Below are 24,133 nucleotides of genomic sequence, written 5' to 3' on the forward strand. Positions count from 1 at the left end.
ACAAAATTATTAATCTAACTGCATATTGGATATGATCATGTGTCACATGTTTTTGTAATGCAATATGGTGTCACGATTTGTATATGAAAGTTATTTTGCTTGCACGATTTGTAGTAATTCACTAAGAATTGACATGGTTAAGTCCACATCAGCCTCAAGGTACTAGGTGTCAAGATTGCTACATAAGCCTAGCTATAATTGGGAAGCAAAGAAGAAACACTAGTTATTTTGACGTTTTAATTTGATGTGTGGATTAGATGATAGGACCGGCCATTATTGGATTGAGTGGTCTGAGGCTGGAATAGATGTTGAGAACAAGGTATACACGGGTCACGGGGTATGATTCTATGCTTCGTTCTTCTGCTCCCGGAAGGAAACTACCGACCTTAGCGCAGTTATTAACCGATAGGTGACTTTTTTGGAGTTGCCTCTTCTCAAATCAAACTGGCTATGATAAACCTAAGCTAACTGTTTTTATAAATTTTATTCAAGGTTATTTTACTTGGTTCTTATGTAGGAGTACTACTATATTTGTATATAAGGAGCTAGTTTTACAGTACTGCTAACAAAACCTTGACTTCTTGTTAGCCTACATGCACTGCACATGATTATATTTTGTGAAGTAGCCTTCGTGCGGTACTCTTTTATTAGCTTCTACTTATGTTTGAGGATTGATTGTGTTTGTTTTTCCATTGGAGATCAGATTTTCAACATATTCAATAGGGACATGGGTGGGGAAGATGTTAAGAAATTATCAGTTTATGAAACAATTAACACCATACAACTTTTATCTTTCTTTCTTTGGCTGGAGCCTAGTCTAACCAAAATAATAGTACTACATGATTTTGTTCAGCTCTTATTTTTTTTGGTAATGAAAAGGTGTACTATTAATTTGGAGTTTACTTTTATTGAAGGAGTAGTAGTAATGTCAGAAAAAAAAAAATTCTAAAAAAAAAGAAAAACCTAGTTTAATTTGGTGTTCAATTTAACCGTCACGACTCGAAGATTCCAAGAACTCAGCTGCTAATTTTCTCGTCTCTCTCACACCTTCTCCTCCACTCAGTTGATTCACCTCCAAACTTTATTAGGGTTTTACTCCAATCGTTATTGCCTCTGCTTTCGCTACATTTACACGGCCTAACGATGGTCCGGTGCCATGGCCTCCGCCTCGCCCGCCGCTCTCTTACATCCCTTCTGCGCCACAATACTTATTCAATTGTACGCTTTTATACTCTCTCTTTCTTGTGTAATTATCGCAGATATCTTTTAATTGATTGTAGCTTTGCGATTCCCTATTGAAGGGAGGATGCAGGGGCGTCGGCGCTGCACCCTGCAGTCAATCCAGGGGCCTTTTCTATTTAAATAATGGATATGGTACTTCGAAAACTCTGGATTGTAGATTGGAATTGCTTACTTTATGATTTCTCTCATTTAATTTTTTGTCTTTGGTGGGATACGCCAGGCAATGGCAGGTATGTGTTAAAGCCAGGCTTTTGGAGTGATAATATAGGCGCCACACGGTCAATCCATGGAACTGGTAATCACTTACTCATTGATTTCTTTTTGTGGGGGTATGAAAGTTGCTTTTTTTTTAAAAAAATTTGGAAGAAGGTTAACATTTGGATAATTAACATATTTATCATGCATTGTATCAATTTCTTTACAGGAGCTATGATTAGTATCTCAGCTAAATGACTTCGAGGATGAATCATTAGAACACAAACGCAAAATAATCAGAATTTTGAAAAAAAAGGAAATTTTCACTTAATTTTAGTGCATCATTATCTTAAGCTGATGACCTTTCTCCCCCTTATAATGAGAAGTGTTTATTTCGGACTGAATTTGGCTAATGTGTTTAATTGGTCAACTATTGCTATTAGTAAAACATAGGAGAGATTGAGGAACAAGGTTTTGTGTTTCTGTTTTCTTTTGCTCACTTACTTGGAACACAACTAGTTGTTTGTGACGTTTCTTATTTCATTAACTTCCATTTATGATCCGATCTGCTTTACAAGTGTGTAGCTAACTGGTTCTTGTTTTCTTTCCTCCTTATCTATTTTCCCTCTCCACCTTTCTAGCACATTTGTCAAGAGATTTCTATGATGTCCTTGGTGTTAATAAAAGTGCATCAGCATCCGAAATCAAAAAAGCTTATTATGGGGTATGATTCTCTCTTCTTTTCTTCTGATCTTGGAAGGAAACTGCAATCCTTATCCTTAGTGTGTTGAAAGGGTTTTGTTCAATGTTTCGTATGATGTGTCTGCAACAGCTTGCAAAGAAGTTGCATCCTGACACTAATAAAAATGACCCGGAAGCTGAAAAGAAATTTCAAGAAGTCCAGAAAGCATACGAGGTATATTTTCCTGGACCTTCAGGTTTACAAGAATTATTTCCCAACTATCTTCTGTCTTTATTGGGTTCATCTTATTTTATTTCCCTATCTTTCTGCAGGTTTTAAAGGATGATGAAAAGCGCCAACAGTATGATCAGGTTTGAAATATTTTATCTGTAATTAATTGGTTTAAGGATATGTTAGGAATTACCGATGATCACTCACCTCCCACATAATCTTGCATATGCTTGTGCATATATGAGTCAGATAAAGGGACTTTCAACCTCAAATCCCCCAGCATATAAGTCTATAAGTTCTGGAAATTTTTAACCTCAAATCCCCCAGCATATGTTAGGAATTACCGATGATCACTCACCTCCCACATAATCTTGCATATGCTTGTGCATATATGAGTCAGATAAAGGGACTTAGCAATAATACACTAAGAAAGCATGGGATTTGATGGAATATTGATGTTTCCATGGATTTCAGCTATACTTCAAATCCCCCAGCATATAAGTCTATAAGTTCTGGAATTATGTTTTGTCATTTTGTTTGTAGTGTCTTACTTTCATCTCAGAAACAGTAGACTTTCATGCATACAAATTCAAATCTTTAGTTCCTCAATTCTGCTAAGGGTGTCTCCGGCGGCGCCCTTCCCACTCGCCCTTCCCATGCCACGTCAGCACTAGCCCCTCCCATTCCACTGCCACATCACTCGCCCTTCCCACTGCACTAGCCCTTCCCACAATTAAATTAAAATGCACGGAATTAAAATTCGACACAAATACGAACGGGAAATACGAATATTTCAAAAAAAAAAAAACATACATCATTCGAAAAAAAAAATTACATAGTAGATAAAAAAAAAAAAAAAAAAAAACTTAAAATGTCGGACGTCCGAGTGGGACGGGCGATCTTCGCCACAGTGGCGCCCGTCCCACTCGCCCGTCGACGGGAGGGGCGAGGCCATCGCAGGGGCACTCGGGACGGGCGTGGGCGCCCTTCCCGCCCACTATGGCGCCCGTCAGGTCGCCCGTCCCCGACGGGCGAACGGGAAGGGCGCCGTTGGAGACACCCTAACAGATATAATTGCTGTATCTTTTGCAACTTTTGAAGCTCTCTTGTCATTTTCTTATAGATATTCTTTGAATAATGCATCACATTCACAATTTGGTTTTTGGGTCTTAACCATTCAGTTGGCATTACTTCATTTTTTGTAACAGGTAGGGCATGAAGCATTTGAACGTGCTGGTACAGGTGAAGGTGGGTTTGATCCATTTGGAGGTGGTGGGGGCTTTAATCCTTTCCAGGACATATTCAGAAATGCTGATGTAAGCCTCTTTTTCATAATGCCTGGTTTCCTATGTTCCATTCCACGTATACCTTCTCCTTTTTTTGGGGTTTTACCTACCTAAACTACTAGTACTTCTGAATCACGTTCACCTATTGGCACAGATAGTACAATAAGATTGGATATTGTTGAAGTGAAATAAGAACACTTAGTTTCCCGAGAACTTAGGATAGATTATGCAATGGGTGCTTACTGATTATAATGCAGCTTTTTCTTCCCACAATGATGATTGGTACGGTGGGGAATAAAGAAACAAAGATGAGTTCACCTATTCCATGTCAAACTGTTCCTTCTACATTTAGTGCTTTTGAAGGACTAATCATAACAACCTAAACTAACTGTTTTTATAGATTTTAGTTTTCTTGTTGTGAAGGTTACATTACTTTGGTTCTCATTTTTATTTGTGGTAACCTTTTACTGATAGCAAAACACTGACTTGTTGTCAGCCTGCACTGCACATGTTTATATTTTGTGAAACAGCCTTTTTGCAATATTCTTTAGCTTCTACATATGTTCGATAATTAATGTGCGATTTTGTGTTTGGTTATTCTCGGAGATCAGATTTTCAACATATTCAATAGGGACATGGGTGGAGAAGATGTTAAGGTAATTATCAGTTTATCAAACAATAGCATCATGCAGCTTGTATCTTTTTTCCTTTCTTGCGAGGGTGAGGGATACGAATGTAGTCTAACTAATTTCAGTATTAACTTTAGGTCGCTGTTGAACTATCCTTTATGGAAGCTGTCCAAGGATGCACCAAGACACTGTCAATCATGACTGATTTAACTTGTGAAACTTGTGGTATGGTCACATTTTTCCCCTTATATATAATCAAAGTGCACATGCTATTCTTTCTTCAAAAGAAAAAAATTTGCCACATACCATTCTTCCCAAGTTCATTACTCAGAATCACATAATTTTCCATTTTAGGCGGAGCTGGTGTTCCTCCTGGAACAAGACCTGAAACTTGTAAACGCTGTAGAGGTTCTGGCATGGTGAGCACCTATATAGAATTACTTCTTGTAGTTGGAAACTTCACTTTAACATCATGGTTATCTTTCACAGATCATCTCACAAAATGGTCCTTTCACACTCCAAGCTACCTGTCCAAATTGTGGGGGAGCTGGAAAAATTGTTTCGGTATGATATTTACATTTCCAAAATGAGTTACTGTATAGTAGATAGTCGGATTTTGTTGCTTTGGGCCTTTGGGTGCACACTTTACTATGCCCTCTGAAGTTATTCATTGAATGTGACTGCATTCACTTATGCTGTGAAAAATAACATTCACTGGATAGGGTTTGTGATTGCTGGAATTTTTCCATTGGATAATGTTGCATGCCATTGTTTCCTCCTGAATTCTTTTTCTTCACAAAATCACTCTGACTATAATGCGTCTCTTGTTTTGTTCATGTAGAAGTGATAGTGTATAAAAGCTGAAAAGGTGCATCAGGATTTTGTATTACTGATTTGAGCTCAAACTTTATTGTATTTCTCTTTGTTTTACCTTCTTTGGCATGCAAAAAGTTTCAATGGCTGAACTCATATGATACATCAGTTATCTGTGAATGAAATAATAGATACATAAGTTTGTTGTGTTCTTACCACAAACCTGTATCAGACATCATTATGACAAGTTTTAGAGACTGTACTTTCAACTATCACAAGACCAATAAATCTGAGGGTCGAAATAGTTTCTGGAAGAAGTATTGCTGTTAACTAAAATAATACTCCTATTTGGACTGGAATAATTAAATGCTACTGTACTCTACTCAAATTGAAATTATGGTGGTTGGTTACTATAGTCTTACTTTTTGTCGTATCTGGAACAGGACTTCTGCAAGTCCTGCAGGGGTAAGCGAGTAGTAAAAGGGCCAAAGACAGTGAAGGTGAATATCATGGCAGGTGAGCTCAGAGAAACTCATAGTCAATACTCCAACATGTTTATTAATCTTACTGTTCTTACTTTGAGTTCTGTTTTGAAAGGACTTCCGATTGGATATTTTGATGTGCATAAATTGTGGTTTCTAAGTAATTACTGCAGATTAGGATGGATACTTATTTATTGCTTTTCCCTTGTAAACTATCTTAGTCTATTGAACTGCCATTGGTTGGGAGACATTGCAGTCTTGCTACATTAGCAACCACATAGCTATACTTCAACAAATATTTGATATCAGACATATGCTTTATTTTATCAATTTTTTGTTAGAAGCTTGAAGCTTCCTTCATGTTTAATATATTATTGTCTAATTTCTGAATTAGGGCCTTGGAAGCAATTTAATTGTTCTCTAGTTAATGAATTTTGGCTATATGATGCTCACTATGATGATGAATGTAGTTACAAAATGACATGTTTCTGCATGGTTCTGTATCTACAGGAGTGGACAATAATGAAACCATTAAAGTCCCCAGAAGTGGTGGATCGGATCCTGATGGAAATCAACCGGGTGATCTTTTTATTGTACTTAAGGTGGCTTGATTTACTTGCTCAGTAGCTGATGTTGCAATTTCTTTTATGGGTTGACATTGTCATACTTGTTAACCATGCTGTATTATTTACAAGGTCAAAGAAGACCCGGTGTTCCGAAGAGAAGGGGCTGATATCCATGTTGATACGGTTTTGAGCATCACTCAGGTATTACATGTCTAGTAAGTTGGAGGTTCAAGATCACAATGAGTTCATAAATTGACCTTCATCCTACTTTGACTTCTTCAATGTAAGCTGTGCATTGATTAATAATCCAGTGATATACAAAAATATTAACCTCAAGAATAAGAAGCTCATGCTTTCCATGTCTTCTTTTTGAGCCTGATTTATCACTCTGGCCAAGTTGATCACATCTTGTGCTCTTTTACAGGCAATTTTGGGAGGAACGATCCAGGTTCCTACACTGTCCGGGGATGTTGTTGTTAAGGTTTGTTAGATATAGCTTATCAGTTAATTTTTTGTTTAGAAGATAATGCAATCACGATTACGTAGTGTGTGCTTGCTGTAGCGTACTCTCAACCCTTAACTGTAGTCTTATCTGATATTCACCTATCATTTCTTATGTGTAGGTTCGCCCCGGCACTCAACCTGGGCAGAAGGTGGTGCTGAGGAAAAAGGGTAGAGTTTACCTGGATATTCACAGTTTCCTTTTCTCTTCGATGTTTGGTTCTATATAATGAATGTTGAATTCATTTCTTGAACTAAGGGATATTCAACTTATTTTGTTTTCTAGGAAACTAATGTTTTGCTGATGTCTTTGTGCAGGAATTAAAGTCCGAAATTCTTTTTCGTTTGGTGATCAATATGTGCACTTCAACGTTAGCATTCCAACGTAAGAAACTATGTTTCTTCTTCTTTAGTTAAAACTTTCCTTCAAAAAGTTTGTCTGCCTATATCCTGCTTAACAGACTAATAATTAACTGATGATAGTGATACTCATTGTTGTTATATTGCCTCGTCTCGAGTGTACCTTTTCCCCTTGATTTACTTCTCATGCCACCTTGTACCAGAAACCTGACACAGAGGCAGCGCCAATTGATTGAAGAGTTCGCTAAAGAAGAACAAAGAGAAGACGATAAAGGTGCGGCTGCAGGAGCATCGGGCTGAATCACATATCGCTCTGTCAGTGAAATCTAGATAGGCAGGAGGAGAGAGTGATTGAACTTTATTTCTTGGCGGAAGATACTTTTTGGCCTAGCAATTTTGGGTGTATCTGTAGTGACCATATTTATTATAGTCCCATAAATGGTAGATTTGGATTTCTTAGAGGCAGACTGTACATAAACCATATTCAAATTCAGATTCATCGACCTCAGGCTTTGTAGCAAAATGATTTAACACTATGAGCCTTGGTTTTAGACTCTTTAGTCATTTAAAATACAATAAAAACAAAATATGCCCACAAGTTTCTAAGTACCGATTTTATGTGTGAAGCGTTGAAAAATTGTCGTTTTGCAACAAAGGAATTATGAGCTCTAGTCTTGAGAAAATAGTGTGTAGATATTGATATACAGTAACATAATGTTTTTATTGTAAAGATTTCAATGTTGCATAATTATGATTTTAATGGTTTAACCAAGCAAAGTTAAAATTTTTACATTTGTGACGTGAGAGAGAATGCTTGAGAATAAGAATAACATAAATAAGATTAATTTTAGAGCATCTCCAACAGCAGACATCGCGAAAGTACTATCTGACGTCCGCCATGTGGAGCAAAAGGTCGGACACGCCCGTCAGATGTCCTCGGATATCCTCGCGACGTCCTACCTGACGTCCGCCATTGTGGAGGTGGTCGGACGTCCGAGTTAAAATGTAAACTAATTTTTTTTTAAAAAAAATTCTATAAATATGGCTCTATATGTACGGCTCGTTAAATTTCGTAAATTTGAAACGTATAAATTGAATAATTGTGATTTTATTTTATTGCGAAAAGTACTAGTGGAAGTCCTATTGTGCAGTGGGATGAGAAGTCCTAGTGAAAAGTCCTAGTGATGTGGCAGGAGGTTTTGTTGGGAAGTCCTAGTGGGGAGGGCGAAAACTGCTAATAAAATGCGTAAATAATATTCCCGCCAAAGCCATTTCGTGAAATATCACTGGGAATCCGTTCCAATCTCAAGAACTCTCTTTCTCTCTCTAAAACTCAGCTATGCAGATCCCGGTGATCGATCTCGCGCCCTACTTGGAATTCTCCAGTAATTCTTCGGGCGCGGAGGCCAATTCGAATCTGAAGAGTCTATGCTCGGAGGTCAGCCGAACCCTAAAAGAGACGGGGGCTCTGCTTGTTAAGGATCCGCGATGCTCCGCCGAAGACAACGATCGCTTTCTCGACATGATGGAGAAGTATTTCGAAATGCCCGATGATTTCAAGCGCCGCCAGGAGCGTCCGCACCTCCATTATCAGGTCGTTTACTTCCTGATTCACTAGTGTGTGTTTTTTACTTCAACTGATTTCGAGTTGGGTATTAACAATTGGAATTAGACACTTATAGGTTTTGGATTGAAGTAAATTCTGGTGTCTCAATTAGGTTTTGTTAAGTGTTTTTGCGTTTGATGGCATTGGTATGTATGCATTTTACATCTCCGCTCCATTACCATAGTCAATTGTGTTTTCTTCAACCAACATCTTTCTTTTGGGAATTTTGTCTCATCTTCAATATAAAATAAACCAAATGTATGATCAATATGGCTTGGTCTGATGATCTCTGCTGGTATTTTGGGTGGAAAAAATAGTGAATTTGATTGCTTGGAGTGGTATTAGAGTAAGTCACAAGAATTAACAGAGTAACCACATACCTCTGTATCAAAGAAGCATATGCTAACGTTCATATTTGGACAAGTTTATTTGTTCCTTAGTGATTACTATCTGTTAATTTGTTCAAATATCATTTCTTAACCCCCTACGGAAAGTTCTTTTTCTTTTTTCTCGTTTGGCTAGGTGCTACTCAAAACATGCACAATCACTTGTTCTCGTCCAATAAAAAATGGAGACTTTTCTAAGTTGTAGCTAAGTATCAGTAGTTCTCTCCTAAAGTTAATTAGGTGGCATAGTCATACATCTGAGATAAGAATAACAATTTGTTCAAAATGTAATTATAAATAACTGATGTTTCCTAATACTATATCATAAACATGTTTATTATTTTTTAGAAGCATTTTTTTACCATACAACAGCTGTCATGCTACTCCCGGTATAAGCATGAAAGGACTGTAAAACAAGAGAAATCTGTGGATTTGTCAACTAGTACTTATACATGTCTCACTTTTGTTTGAACACTTCTTTTGGTCATAGACTTACCTGCACATTACGTGTTAGTAAGTTTTCCTTGAGCTTTGATAAACAGAGTTGAGGTACTGCTAGACATTGAGCTTGTGTTCTATTCTTATGCTCTTCTCTACCTAATCCATTTTGAGTTCAGTTGAGATAATGATGGGATTATATAGTTCATATTATGAACTTCATAATGGCTATATCTTGAATTATTTTTGTTTGGAGTGACTGACTCCCTGTAAGGTTACTTATTTGATTCCTCTACCGCTCAATTCTAATTGCAATGTTGATGTTATGTTTACTCAGGTTGGAGTAACACCTGAAGGAGTCGAAGTACCCCGTAGTTTAGTGGATAAAGAAATGCAAGAGAAACTAAGATCGATGCCAATAGAATCTCAGCCTTCCAGACCCGCTGGACCTGACCCTAAGTGGCGGTATATGTGGAGGGTTGGTCCACGGCCATCAAGTACCCGCTTTAAGGTCAATCTCTTAATGGTGTTCTAGGACTGTTGTTGGTATGGTTCTCATGCCGATACATATATTTTTTGCAGGAACTTAACTCTGAGCCTGTCATACCCGAAGGATTTCCTGCGTGGAAGGACACCATGGATTCATGGGGTTATAAGATGGTGTCTGCGATGGAGGTGAGTGTCAGATTCCCTTTTCTTGTTTTGCATGGTTAGTACTAAATTACTTACTTCTTTCATGTCATGACATTCTTTGTTAGGTTGTTGCTGAAATGGCAGCAGTTGGATTTGGCCTGCAGAAAGATGCATTCACTTCTCTTATGAATCAGGTTAACTCTTTTTAATCCTATTACTTTTTCATCTCATATATTACAAATGCATGACTTCCACAACTGAACATCTACTCAAATGTTGGGTGTGGGTATGTGATCTTTGCTGTGTCAGTATGCAAATCTGTAATACTTGGGTAATTTCGTTACCTCAAACATTCTTTATGTAAAAATATCCGCTTTTCATTTCCAGGGACCACACCTACTTGCTCCAACAGGAAGCAATCTAAAACGTCATGGCCAAATGGGCACTGTATTTGCAGGGTATCATTATGACCTCAACTTTCTTACTATTCACGGTAGGAGTAGGTTCCCGGGACTAAATATATGGCTGAGAAATGGACAAAAAATGGAAGTTAAAGTTCCTGTGGGATGTCTTCTTATTCAAACAGGAAAGCAGGTGATTTCCTAAGTATTAGCATGTCTGAAGATAAATACCTATAGTTTACATGTTTGTGAAATGTTTACTTTTTCATTTTTGTTTTGTTTTGCTACGAAAACTATATTGATTCACTGTTGCTGATGGGACTAATATTGTTACTGTTGAGGATGAAAACGTGCTACCATTATAGAAGTATGATAACTTGATAAGCATTACTATCAAACCTAATGTGTTTCTTACTTTTGCTGTTTAATATATCTCCCAATTAGCTAAGCATTAATTTGAGGTGTGAACTTTGGATCTTTCCTAGTACTTCTCTATATTTTAATGGAGTTTTTGTATGCAGATAGAATGGTTAACTGCTGGAGAATGCATAGCTGGCATGCACGAAGTTGCTGTGACTGATCGCACAATTGAAGCAATGAAAGTAGCTTCAGAGAAAAACCGCAGCCTTTGGAGAGTTTCCTCAACAGTGAGTTGATGCTCTGTGTCATTCCTGCTCTTCTGCTTTGCTACGACCTTGAAATGAAATGACTTGCTAAAATGCATCTTTTTCTTTAATGACCTAGCTTTTTGGGCACATAGCGTCGGATGCAATTTTGAAACCGCTAGGCCATTTTGCGGAGTCACCGCTAGCCTCCAAATACCCTCCTATGTGTGCTGGAGAGTTTGTAGAACTGGAGCTCGCAGTTATCAATCTCAAAGGAAGTAAAGAAGAGGCATCGTAATTTGCGGCTGAAGACTGGTTGATTTATTTCCAAATAGTTGTGTGAATGTTGTGTCGTTGATTACTTGAATCAATTGGTGGATTGGTAATATTATCTTTTGATTTCGGTGAATGAAATGAAACTTTCAAAATTCAATAAAACAAGGCCTATTATATGATTCACGAAAAAAATAATGTTACATACAGAGAACTATCTAGATGAAGGATTAGACTATGATGTTCTACAACAGCTAGAGTTGCTTGCAGTAGGCACAGGTTCCTGTCCAGCAACGACAATCTTGGTACCCTGAAGTAGCGCTTCATTTCCTGCAGATTCTGCTTCGTTAGCAAAGAGCGATTTCTTGCTGATGACACGATAAATCTCAGTCAGGACAGTCAGGAAAGCTGGTTCAACATTTGTTGCCTCAAGTGCTGATGTTTCCATAAAGTATAGGTTTTCCATCTCGGCGAACTCTTTAGCATCTTCAGTTGCTACATCTCTATGTGTTTCCAGGTCAGATTTGTTGCCGACGAGCATAATGACTATATTCCTATCAGCATGTCCCCGCAATTCCTCAAGCCACCTAGCCATATGGTCAAATGATTGACGGTTGGTTATATCGTAAATGAGCATTGCCCCTAAAGCTCCTCTGTAATAGGCACTGGTGACTGCCCTATATCTGATTCATTGAGTGTCAAATACCAAGTGAAAGAATTAGTAAACTGGAATCTGTAAAACTGACTTTCCTCTCTTCCTTATCATCAAAACGAATTACAAGCACAAACCATAATAAACCTTGTTCTAATCTAAACAACTTCCAGTTCATTATTTGGACACTTGAGCTAATAGAAAGAGAGCAAGATAATTCGATGCTAATAATCGCCTCTAGCTAGATAATTCGATGCTAGGAGATCAAAATCCTAAAATAACCTGTTGTTACACTATATTGCATAATTTGCATTAGTTATTAAGTGTGTGAAAACAGAGTAGAATATATAAAAATGAATAGAGAAATAAAAATAGCAACGAAATTAAGTGACCTTTCTTGGCCAGCAGTGTCCCAAATCTGGGCCTTGACAGTTTTGTGATCGATGTCAAGTGTGCGCGTCTGGAACTCAACTCCGATGGTGGACTTGGAGTCCATACTGAATTCGTTCCTCGCAAAACGCGCCAGCAGCTGCGATTTCCCAACCGCAGAATCGCCGATCAACACGGTTTTGAAGACGTAGTCGACTTTGTTGACATCGCTAGCTACAAAAGAAAATATGCACAAAAGGAAGATGGTGGAAATTACGATGACTATTTCGACAACACTCATTTATTGACTCCTCTAATGCCTATTGTTTTCATTTCAAACTAGTACTATTATTTTATTTCTCGAGGCAACAAATTTCCGGATCATGACATTGCAATTTGCATGTTCACAGTTTATTGTTCAATACTTTCAAAATCTAGTTGCTATACGGGTACTTGATTGTAATTTTCGATGTATTATATAGTACTCCCTCCGTCCCACATTTGGAGTCACTTATTGTTATGGCTCGGGTTTTAAGAAAGAGTTGAAGTGTGTAATAAATGAAGTGAGATGGTGGAGTGTGTAATAAATGAAGTGAGATGGTAGAATTGGTTAAAGGTGAGTCCCTTTTGACTTTTGATTTTTGTTTTGGTTTATTTTAATGTAGATAATGACATTTTGATGTAATTTTGATGAATAACGGGATAAAATTGTATGACCAAATATGGAAAATTCTAAAAATGACTTTTAAATTGGGACGGACTTTTATGGGAAAAAGTGACTCTTAATTTGGGACAGATGGAGTATTTATTATTTACGTGCACTAGTATGATACTCAATTGGTCCTATAAAAATAGTCCCTGGATTATGTGTTTATCTCGCCAATGAACTCTGAATTTTAAAAATATCCCCAGACAACCTTGGACTAAGCGTTTATCTCGAAAATGGTCCTTTTTCACTGTTTCGTGATGAAAATACCCTTTTGGGGAGATTTGGGGAGTTTGTGCAATTTGGTCTTTTTACATTTTAAATATGATATTATTTCATTGATGTACTAAATCTGATATTATTTCAAAATTATCATTCTTCTTCCCTTTTGTCATCCTTCACTTTGTTTCTTTATTTTAATATTAGATTTAAATTTATAAAATTAAATTTTAAATTTCGATTTTTAAATATCAATAATTTTTTTTAATTATTAAAATTACTATTAAATAACAAATTAATAGTTTTAATCAATATTTGATAGTGTCTAATATTTAATCAATAATGTACGATGCCGCCTAAGTTTTAATCAATATTTAATAGTTTTAATCATAAATATATCATATAACACAATATATTCCGAAATAAATATGCATCTAATGTATAGGAGAATTTGACTAAAAATATTATGAAGTTGACTAAAAATTTGATACTACTAAAAATTTGATATAGGAGAATTTTTGTTGAAATTTTCTAGTTAATTTTGATTGTTTTCAAATTAACAATAAAAAATTATATTAGTCTTACATTAGATGCATATTTATTTCAGAAAAAATCGTGTCATATGATCTATTTATGATTAAATATTACTCTATCAAATATTGATTAAAACTAAGGCATCATTGTACCTTATTGATTAAACATTAGACACTATCAAATATTGATTAAAACTATTAATTTATTATTTAATAGTAGTAATTTTAATAATTAAATTTTTTTATTTCTAGTTAAAAATTGAAATTTAAAATTTAATTTTATAAAATTAAATCTAATATTGAAAAAAAGAAACAAAGTGAAGGATGGCAAAAGGGAAGAAGAATGATAATTTTGAAATAATATCAGATTTAGTACATCAATGAAATAATATTATATTTAAAATGTAAAAAGACCAAATTGCCCAACCCCCCAAAATTCCCCAAAAGGGTATTTTCGTCACGAAACAGTGAAAAAGGATCATTTTCGAGATAAACGCTTAGTCCAGGGTTGTCTGGGGATATTTTTAAAGTTCAGGGTTCATTGACGAGATAAACGCATAGTCCAGAGACTATTTTTATAGTTCATTCTTAATAAAAAAAAATGAAAGAAATATCATATGGAGTACAAAATATTATTAAAATAATTATGATTAGTAATATACTGTTTGATTACAATTAGGTACCGAGTATAATGAATATATTAATAACAAAATTATTCCAAAATGGCAAAATTGACTTTTAATTGTGCTAATTTTTAAAGTTGGGCTGATCCTAATTCATTGGGTCTTTATACTCTGGACTGCGGCTGGTCCTAAATTTTAAATTTTAATATTCCAGCTCTACTTAGGAGGATCATGCTTATTTATAGATATATGGTACGTATTTTATTTACATATACAATATTATCTTTATATTGACATGGTAGATCATACAAAAATTATTCAAATAATTCTTGTTTAAGTCAAGCAAATTATTATTATCATCATTACTATTACTATTTTATCATAATCTTACTAAGTCTAATGCATCTTGCTAATTTGTTATCCTGCAATAGTTCAATCCAAAGAAAACAATAATCAATTCTTTGATATGAAATTACAATTGCAGCAGGATTAGATTAGACAAGAATAAAGAATCTCCAAGGAACTTTCCATAAAAGATCACAATTATTACTGAATCTAATTCCGTATTCTATACCATCATCTTCCCATCTTTATACATAATGATATCCCACTCCACTTCTCATTGCAATAATTCCATATTATTCTGCTTTTCTAAATAACTTACATAACATCTAACCTGAACTGTATATGCCAATATTATATCAACACCAACAACTAGAACACAATTTCGTAACCAAAACGTAGTCTCTAAAAAGTCTAAGCACCTTAAATATATATACACAAATTATTCATAAAATCAATCTACATATATAGATTAAATCCACGTTGTAGGCTACCAAACATTGACAATGGAAATCACTCCTTCACCTACTGGCCAAAACGAGCACGTATACACGACAGCCTCGACTTAGAAGGCGAGTGGAAGCTAGCTTATGCTACGATTTGGGAGTTGTTTGTTGAGGTCTTTTCAAGCAAACGCACTTGGCCCTCGTCTCCGTGAGCGTCTACACAAGAAAGGAGAATAATAAGGGGAAGATCATGTGAATATCTTGACTACTGAAAGGGACTGATCTCTTCTCTTTAATTACCTCTACTTGACCTTGAAGGTCTTTAATGTATTGAACTGCCAAATCCAACATATCAGCTGTGCTTGTTTGCTGTCATAAGCCAATCCACATTAGCAAAAACATGAAACATGATGTTTTCTTTCTACATTTGGACAAGAAATTAAAGTGAAAACTACCTTGTCCATATTTGGGAAAAGATCTTGCAGCTTCTTCATCTTTTCACTAATTTTGGTGCGTCTCACCTAAGATTAATTAGAAAATCATATAATTATGAATTGCATTTACATGATTGAGATAATGAGGCAACAAACGAGAACAAGAGTTTTTACCCTCTCCGCTATACTTCTTGGATGAGTGGCGCAGCCTCTTTTCGCCCTAATCTGGCAAGGAGTGGTGGTGTCCGGTTGAACTTGCATAAACTTATCCAGTTCGGCCATTTCAGAAGCAGTATTAGGCAAGCTCAAATGGTGAACTAAGCCATGGCTTCTCCTTGGTTCTCCATTCTGATCAAACGGATCAACATCAGCAACGGGCCAAACACAATCAATAACATAGTAAGCTTAAAAGGAGAAGACAATTTTGCATGCATATATACCTGGTTTTCCAATCCATTGAAGCTGGAAAACATCTTCACAGTGTCACCACCTCGACTTCTTTTCAAGCTATTGAAAGGAGTGTCATGATTCCACGAGTCCTGAGGGAAGAGGGCGTCGAACTCTCTGGCATTAGCACTTCCCAACTGGCCATTCTCAGGGCTACGCATGCCAATGCTTTCGTTGACGTTCTCAGGTATGGTAGGCATGAACCTCGAGGATGAAGCGGATGAGAAATTAATATGACTGCTCATGCCAGCAGCTGATGATGGTGATGATGATGGAGTAGCTTTTGAATGGTTTTGAGCTCTGTACTTCTCCACCTCTCCCATCATGCCATATCCTATAAAAAGTTTGTTTCAACCAAATACTATAATTTCTTCAAAATAGTACTCCAACTGTGAAATTAATAAAAAAACATAATACTAGAATAATCATTTTTGTGAAAATAATTTCTCATTCCAACTCCCACATCTCATCCTTATCTCATTTCCCAGATCCAAAAATCAGACTAAATAGAGAGGTATGCAGAAAGTGAAGCAAGCATGAAAATGAGCAGCAAAATTACCATTGAAGAATCCAGCAGGAGAGCTGGTCTGCCTCACAAGATTGGGGCCATTATTGATCCTCGAATTAACCAAATTCTCCATCCCAACGGAATAAGATCCGACGACAGGCCGGGGCTCCGATTCGGCCTCCTGCTTCAGATGATAATGCATCTGATTCCCGCTCTTCTGGTTCGGATCACGCGGTCCATCCATCAGCGCCGACAGCAGAGCTTCCGATTCGTCGCCGCTGCTGCTGTTCTCACCAGTCGAATCCAATAGCGCCGCCAGGAACGAGCTCGGCGCCGATCGGTACCGCGCTAGCCCCTGCTGCTGCTGAAGCTGAGCTTGATTCACATACAAATCGGACCCCATCGGATTTGAGAGAAGAAAGCTGCTGTTTCTGCTCATATCTCTCGTGATCGCCTCTGAGCTAAACATAATACTAATTACTACTAATGGAAGCTCCGAGATGAGTAGATTTTGAGGGGGGTGAGGTGAATGAAAACAAGTCTGTGAAAATCTACAGGAATTTTTGCTTTCTTGCTATTTTTGTATCCATCTGAAACATGATAGAATCACAGAAATAGCAAAATTGGAAATGGCAGAGCAGAAATCATTAAATTGTTACTCCATTCATATTTATTGACCCCACATTTGTGAAGTGCCCTCGCTTTTATCTTTTATTACAAATCGATATCGTTTACCGACATCACCCGGTCGTGTATTTACTAAATAGCCCTTTCTTTATGGGCTAATATCTAAACACCACTCAAAATAATGTCATACCTAACTTCTACTCCCTCCGTCCCGGCTAAGATGACACATTCTTTAGCCGGCACGAGATTTTAGGAGTAGTTGATTAATGTCTTTAATTGGAGAGAGAAAAGATGGATGAAAGTATTAAAATAGATAGAGAAAGAAATGTGAATATTTTAATAGGGATGAGAAAAAATGGTTGAGTGTATTAATTGGAGAGAGAAAGTTTCCAAAAAAAGGAAATGTGTCATCTTGGTTGGGACAAACTAAAAAGGAAAACGTGTCATCTTAAGCGGGACGGAGGGAGTAGTAGGGTTAAGACTAATTAATTACGTAGGATATATATAGCCTTCAAATCTCGATCCGGGCTTGGGGATTTTATCTATTTTCTTCATTAGTCTCTTCTTTGACCTATGACCAGTGGCGGATCCAGGATTCATAAACGGAGGGGGCAAAATATATATTACTATCTCCATCCACTAAATTTGTCTCACTTTGACCCGGCACGAGTTTTGATAAATGTAACGGAAAGCGAGTTGAAAAGGTTAGTGGATTGTGTGTTCTACTTTTATATATTAGTTTTATAATAAAATGTGAGTAGGAATGAGTTAGTGGAAGATGAGGTCCATTACCAAAAATGGTAAAAGTGAAATGGGACAAATTTTGGGGGACAGATAGAAATGGAAAAATTGGACAAATTTTGGTGGACGGGGGTGGTGGTAGATTGGTTTAGGGTGAAAATGACATTTTTTTTTCGATTTTCGGGACGACCTCGGGACAAACGGTGGGGGTCCGGATAAGAAGAAATTAGTCGCACGGAGGGGGCGACCGCCCCTCCTGCCCCTCTAGATCTGCCACTGCCTATGACGGATTCAGAAAACAGAGCCGTGGGGTCATAGATAGTGAAGAATATCGTTGACGTCGGATGGCAGGGGCGGTGCATTGGCTGTTGCTGGCAATGGTGACGATGGACGAAGAACGGAGGTGAATTCCAACCCGGGGTGAAGCTGCTGCATCGATAGCTCTAAAGCACGACCAGAAGTGGACCCCACCTTGTTTTTTCACCACTTGTCATATATTATCGGTTAAGTTAACATCATCCAAACCTTGGAAGCATAAGAAAACTTGGCTTAGGGGAAAAGCAAATGCTTGTTTATATGCATTTAGTTGACCAATACATGTGTGGTTTGGTTTGGTTGCTCCATCATATTTTGACTGTGGAAAGGCAGTAGGCCGGTTGAATCCTGTACCGCTATACTGAATATATAAGCTAGCTCTAATCATAAATTAATGAATTTAGTTATGATATAATAAACTTTTTTGTGAATTAATTAGAATCGTTTATTTTTAGTTTCAATTTTAAACTACACTTATTCTCTATAGTTATATTGGCAAATTAATTTTAAATTTGATACGACAACTACACTTTTCAAGCAATGCACTATACGATATGTGCGTACACATTTTACAGTAAAATATTGTACTTTTTTAAAAGAAATAACTATTAACTATTTACCGTATAATGTACTCCCTCCGTCCCATTAAATATGCAACATTTGGGAATCGGCATGAGATTTTATGCAGAATTGTTTTGTGAGTTAATAAAGAGAGGGTAAAGTAAGAGAGATGAAAAAGTAGAGATAGAGTTATGTCTATTTTAGGAAACGTTTCATTTTAATTAGGACAGTCCAAAAAAAAAAAATATTTCATTTATAATGGAACGAGGGAGAGGAAGTATATTCTTAGTCAAATATATGGTGGAAAGTTAGTGGTTAAAAAGAATAACTATTAACTGAAAAATATTCTGAGTTTAAAAAGGAGAGCCTAAATATAATGGATAGATTTATGGATAGAAGTAGAACATACATGTAATAATGGTGGCTACTGGCTAGTTACCAAAAATAGGATGAATAATGTTTAGGGACAAATGAAATTAACAAATGGATAATGTTTAAAGGGAAGGAGAGAGTATCAATAAATATGAATTTAATGTGCATATATATGTAGAGATAATAAAAGGTTAAAAATACATATTACGTGTTCCAGAAATTAACTTTTATTACATACTACTGTATTAAATTCAACCCGATTAACAAATTGAAGATAAATTTGTCGTCACAGACACATTTGTTAACTGACCCAATATTTACAGATATAAGTGGTGTAATAATATTAATATTAGCTACACGCATTTGTTTAGAAGGCGGCTAATATTTTTTTTCAATCTATATTCTTTTTAATTTAGATATTTTTTCGGATAAGATGCATGTACGGAGACGAGAGGGGCTGCTCCTCGTGAAAACGATGCTTTTTTTTTGTTTTCTCTGTTTATAATATCTCATAATACGTATTAATTAATTGTAATCTATTACTCTGTTCCATAATAATAAAGTTATTTTGTCATTTTAATACATTCCATAATAATAGAGTCATTTTTCTTTTTAATAAAAGTCAATACATTTTTCTAAACCTACTTTACTCTCTCTTACTTTTTTCTCTCTTCATCTCTCTACCTTTTCATTTTCCACTTTATTCTCCCTTTATTTAACTTACCTAACATAAATTTTTTTAATCTCCGTGTCAAAAAGTTTCGCCTCCATTACTATAGAATGGAGGAGTTCTATTTTCGTGTACTTACTTAATAGAACAAAGTTTGTAATTACGTGATCTGATGATCGACATGTCAACATCAACTCATATTACCAATTTTGACGTGCCACTTCTATAAATATTTATTGCACTCGATCTAAATATATTATGAGTCATCACATAACTCATGCATTTGCGAGAAATAAGACTTCATGATATGTTTCCGTCAAAATAAAATAAAAAAAAATTCAATAAATCTGCTGGGGGACAATATATTTAAGTATCAAACGACTCAACACACCTAAATTATTGCAATAATAACAATTCAGCAGCCTTTACTCACCAAAAGTTTAGACTTCTATTATCTATTTTAATTTTATTTTAATTTTAATTTTAATAGTCAACTTCAAGGAGTCAACGGTAACCATATTTCAAAGTTTGCAACTTGCAAGGTTTGAAATTAGTATTACATTATGAAAAATGAATCTTCCGTCTATTGTTTTTTTTTCGTCGGTGAAAAGTTTTTGACTTGTTATTTATTTTCCTTGTAGCAAAAAAGGTGATGCGGTCACCCTGGTCCCCACATCTCGGTCCGACAGTTTGTGAGGGGGTTCAATCAGGGTACACAGCGGCCCGTTAGAGAGGAGGCCTTCAACCCACTGTCCTGACAGGAGCCCATCTCCCAAGGCCTCACACTTGTGCCTGAGAGATGGAAGCTCCCACACACCAGTAGTGGGACTCGAACCCAGCTCCTTGTAGCAATATCTGCTCTCCGGAACCAACTGCGCTAAGCCCCTGGGCAAGTTCTTTATTTTCCTTAGTTTAGGGAAAGAGAGTTGAGTTGGCAAAAAAAGTGTATATGAAATAAATCTTCAGTGAGCAAAACGACGTTGTTTAAATGACAATCATACGTATATAAGTTAAGTTAGTATGTACGCTTAATAACTAAAATGACTAATGAGATCTTATGAAATAGCGAAACCCAAAATTTTACGCAATTTGGTAGGTTGGTTAAAGTTACTGGATGAATGTTATGATAAAATATAAAGAAGCATACGTATTGCAATAATTAATTAATTAGGTCTATATTAGTAATTAAAAAAAGTCAAACCTTTGCAATTTAGAAAAATCTCTGAAATTAACAATTTAGTTATGCTTTTGTCAACTGGGCGAAATTATGGTACGTCAACTTATTAGTTGGAGATATAGGTAGTTAATCTTACAATTGTAATTTTTGATGAATTGTGCGTGTGAGTTAATGAAAATCCGAAACAAATGAGGCTTGACCCGGAAAACTAGAAATGTCAACTCCTATTAATCTATGATGCTAGAATTCATTTGCATCAACTTGTACAATCTCTAGCACATTAATCTTTATTTGACGTTATGGAGTATTATTAAAACGATCTTAAAACGTGTAATTGAAATATTGTTCTTTAATTTGTTGAAAATGGAACATTTTTAACATAATATAATGGTGTTTTAGCAGGCACGTCAAACAATTTTACTAGAAAAAAAATTAAAATTTGATATTGTAATGTTGGAGTATGGAGCTTGAAAGTTAGTAAATCAGTTTATGGTGAAAGTGTAGATTTTTGTATAATACTTATATATTTAGCCTTGATCTAATTCTTATTATGACCAGAATCAGGGTTAAAAATTCTATAGTAATTTTTAATTTAACCTCACATCGAGACATAGATACATATACTGAGATTTAGATACATAATGTACTGAACTAGATAAACAATTCATGTGTGTCTATTATGCTCAACAAATAACTTTTAAACTTGCACAATTTATAAATTCGGATAGTTACAGACTACATTATTGTTTATTCTTCTAAATTATTTAACCATAATTCTTACTCCATTAGTTGGGCAAGACTTGGAGAGTATTTGATGTAGTCTATTTTACAGCATGCCTACAATTATGCGTCGACAATGACGGCATCCAGTGACCATCAAAATGCTTGAATAAGACTCCAGTTGAAAATTCATATGCTGCCAAAATTATGTGTTTCTTCCTGATCAAATTCAGACTTGATTGAATACAATTTTAACCAGCATTGGTGATTGGGATCAAATGAAAAAGTTAAAAAAATGTTGAGAAATGCTTGAAAATAAGACTCCAGTTGAAAATTCATATATTGCCAAAAAAATTTGTTTCTTCCTAATCAAATTCAGAGTTATAACATGATTGAATAACGATTTAACAAGCATTATAGTGAATGGGATAAAATGAAAACGTTAAAAAATTGTTGAGCAAAACATCAATTCGTATAAACAACTAGAACCAAATAAAAATGTTAAATTCATTTTGAATTTGTAGATATTTCAAATTTTGTCAAATTTTTGGATCGGTTCAGATAATCTAAAATATGAATGTTTACCCCTATACCCAACACTGTAAGCTATCCGTAAGCTATTATGCTTGATCACAAAAGAAATACGAGCAACAATAAACGACACGTTTGAAAAAATGTTTAACTTTACGTAGAAAATGAGTGAAAAAAATTAGTGAAATGTGAGTCATACGAAGTACTATTTTATACTTATTTCATAATTTTATAAGTAAAATGTGGATTTAATAAGTTAGTGGATTGAGAATGGAGTACTTACTAAAAGTGTAAAAAAGATATATGTATCTTTAAATGACAGATAACCTAAAATGACAAAATGTGTCAGATTTCGGCGGATGGATTAAGTAATTAGCAAGGAGAGTTCGGACCGGGTTAAGGCCGTGGGGTTTAGTCGGCCATGGTTCGTCCGCGATCGAGGTGGGCACACAAAATATTTTTCTTCCTTTCAATAATAAAAAACTGAATTAACAAAGTTACGGAAACCGCCATTCAAAAGTTGTTGCCTAGGCATTAGGCAATTGAAATCAATGCATAATTAATATAAGTTGGACCATCTTTTTTTAAAAAAATTACTATAAATTAAATTGAATTAACTGATTATTGTTTTTATGATTTTGTATTTTTGGTCCTATAGTTATAGATACTATACCGATTAAATTAAGATGCTTTTGGCATGAACGTCACGAATATATATAAAGAATATGAATACGGATTAAGAAAAGGAATGTTATCGCTTATCAACATATATCCCATTGTAATATTCTTCATACAAAGCAAGAATAAGAATTTTCAGATTTAGTTTTACCATCCTATTCTGATAAGTAAGTCGGCGTAGACATTTGAATACACAATAAAGCTTAATTATGCCTGAGAATTTACACTGCATGTTATTCTTTAAATTATTCTATATCTTAGAATTAAGTTTTGTACTTTTATACAAACACAACAAGAATGGTACTTGGTGGTTAATGTGATATTGTGTAAAATAGTGTGTCGTGGGTTGCACATGAAAAACACATTTGTTTAATAGTAATAGATTTTGTTTTTATTAGTAATTCTTTACGTTTTTATTATAGTATAAATTAACTTGTTAATCTATAGTAAGATCGAACCACTTAATTATAATCGGTTGGAATCAACCATATGGATTATTGTTTGGTTGATGAGATATTTTTGTATTCATCAACACTTCACTAACTCAACGTAAAAAAATTTAATTTTGTTTTGAGTAAAAAATAGTTGTAGTAATCAAAAAATAAAATGTACTATTAAATGAAAAGTAAAAAGAAATGAATAAAAATATTATTGACTTTATTGAAAAGTCAAATATATATACTTTCTCATTTTGGCTATGTAGGTTTTTCAATATAATTAGAACTTCAATTAAGTCTGGATACGTCATTTTTCTATCAACCATTAAAGTGACTAAATAATTAAAATTTGAACCTTAAATATGCTATCCATCAAATAGTTCCATTAGACCAATATAAGCACATAGAGATGATACTATTTTTTATAATTGTAACATCAAACTTTAAAGAATGTCACTTTTTGTTTTCAGCATGCATGTTATTCAAATGTCGATTTTGCCCTCTAGAAAGTAATAGAAAAAAAGAACAATTTTATTTTGGCAATAAAGATCTCATTCTTTTTCTTAAATACAAAAAATTAAATAAAAAAGTTTATTTGAAGGTCATAAGAAGAACAAAATGAGTCTTGTCAAAAGATATGCATTCCAAAAAGGCAGAGATATATAAAAAGTCAGCTATATTACCTAAAAAGAAAAG

At 35.2% G+C, this 24,133-nt stretch overlaps 4 protein-coding genes across 4 annotated transcripts; 2 read left to right on the forward strand and 2 right to left on the reverse strand.

The window, feature by feature from the left end:
* Positions 1 to 945: 945 nt before the first annotated feature.
* LOC125196002 (chaperone protein dnaJ GFA2, mitochondrial-like) lies at positions 946 to 7,446 on the forward strand. Its single transcript, XM_048094336.1, has 18 exons — positions 946 to 1,218; positions 1,302 to 1,374; positions 1,463 to 1,537; positions 2,079 to 2,161; positions 2,270 to 2,353; positions 2,452 to 2,490; positions 3,559 to 3,666; positions 4,248 to 4,292; positions 4,403 to 4,490; positions 4,620 to 4,684; positions 4,755 to 4,829; positions 5,522 to 5,594; positions 6,071 to 6,162; positions 6,256 to 6,327; positions 6,551 to 6,607; positions 6,750 to 6,798; positions 6,946 to 7,012; positions 7,191 to 7,446. Exons 1-18 carry the CDS (start codon positions 1,144 to 1,146, stop codon positions 7,285 to 7,287), a joined length of 1,317 nt encoding a protein of 438 aa, XP_047950293.1. The 5' UTR covers positions 946 to 1,143; the 3' UTR covers positions 7,288 to 7,446.
* An 829-nt stretch (positions 7,447 to 8,275) lies between these two features.
* Positions 8,276 to 11,358, forward strand: LOC125193112. The gene is made up of 7 exons (XM_048090855.1): positions 8,276 to 8,581; positions 9,755 to 9,928; positions 10,000 to 10,092; positions 10,176 to 10,244; positions 10,438 to 10,644; positions 10,973 to 11,098; positions 11,196 to 11,358. Exons 1-7 carry the CDS (start codon positions 8,327 to 8,329, stop codon positions 11,352 to 11,354), a joined length of 1,083 nt encoding a protein of 360 aa, XP_047946812.1. The 5' UTR covers positions 8,276 to 8,326; the 3' UTR covers positions 11,355 to 11,358.
* Positions 11,359 to 11,484: 126 nt separating this feature from the next.
* LOC125193113 (ras-related protein RABA4c-like) lies at positions 11,485 to 12,678 on the reverse strand. The gene is made up of 2 exons (XM_048090856.1): positions 12,374 to 12,678; positions 11,485 to 12,012 (listed from the first exon to the last, which is right to left on the reverse strand). The coding sequence occupies exons 1-2, from the start codon at positions 12,649 to 12,651 to the stop codon at positions 11,565 to 11,567; spliced, it is 726 nt and encodes a 241-aa protein (XP_047946813.1). The 5' UTR covers positions 12,652 to 12,678; the 3' UTR covers positions 11,485 to 11,564.
* A 2,454-nt stretch (positions 12,679 to 15,132) lies between these two features.
* Positions 15,133 to 17,249, reverse strand: LOC125193110 (transcription factor bHLH130-like). Its single transcript, XM_048090854.1, has 6 exons — positions 16,660 to 17,249; positions 16,094 to 16,434; positions 15,828 to 16,001; positions 15,675 to 15,740; positions 15,520 to 15,588; positions 15,133 to 15,435 (listed from the first exon to the last, which is right to left on the reverse strand). Exons 1-6 carry the CDS (start codon positions 17,075 to 17,077, stop codon positions 15,367 to 15,369), a joined length of 1,137 nt encoding a protein of 378 aa, XP_047946811.1. The 5' UTR covers positions 17,078 to 17,249; the 3' UTR covers positions 15,133 to 15,366.
* Between the last annotated feature and the right edge of the window lie 6,884 nt (positions 17,250 to 24,133).

This window comes from Salvia hispanica, chromosome 6, assembly GCF_023119035.1.
Source record: "Salvia hispanica cultivar TCC Black 2014 chromosome 6, UniMelb_Shisp_WGS_1.0, whole genome shotgun sequence".
Classification (NCBI taxonomy): domain Eukaryota; kingdom Viridiplantae; phylum Streptophyta; class Magnoliopsida; order Lamiales; family Lamiaceae; genus Salvia; species Salvia hispanica.

Coding starts and splice junctions, on each gene's coding strand:
- LOC125196002 (XM_048094336.1), top strand. CDS start 1,144: ATGGTCCGGTGCCATGGCCTCCGCCTCGCCCGCCGCTCTCTTACATCC. Junction 5,595..6,070: donor GAAGGTGAATATCATGGCAG/GTGAGCTCAGAG, acceptor CTGTATCTACAG/GAGTGGACAATAATGAAACC. Junction 6,163..6,255: donor ATCTTTTTATTGTACTTAAG/GTGGCTTGATTT, acceptor ATTATTTACAAG/GTCAAAGAAGACCCGGTGTT.
- LOC125193112 (XM_048090855.1), top strand. CDS start 8,327: ATGCAGATCCCGGTGATCGATCTCGCGCCCTACTTGGAATTCTCCAGT. Junction 10,645..10,972: donor TTATTCAAACAGGAAAGCAG/GTGATTTCCTAA, acceptor TTTTGTATGCAG/ATAGAATGGTTAACTGCTGG. Junction 11,099..11,195: donor TTTGGAGAGTTTCCTCAACA/GTGAGTTGATGC, acceptor TTAATGACCTAG/CTTTTTGGGCACATAGCGTC.
- LOC125193113 (XM_048090856.1), bottom strand. CDS start 12,651: ATGAGTGTTGTCGAAATAGTCATCGTAATTTCCACCATCTTCCTTTTG. Junction 12,013..12,373: donor GACACTGCTGGCCAAGAAAG/GTCACTTAATTT, acceptor TCAATGAATCAG/ATATAGGGCAGTCACCAGTG.
- LOC125193110 (XM_048090854.1), bottom strand. CDS start 17,077: ATGTTTAGCTCAGAGGCGATCACGAGAGATATGAGCAGAAACAGCAGC. Junction 16,435..16,659: donor TCCTGCTGGATTCTTCAATG/GTAATTTTGCTG, acceptor AACTTTTTATAG/GATATGGCATGATGGGAGAG. Junction 15,436..15,519: donor ACCTTCAAGGTCAAGTAGAG/GTAATTAAAGAG, acceptor TTTCTTGTGTAG/ACGCTCACGGAGACGAGGGC.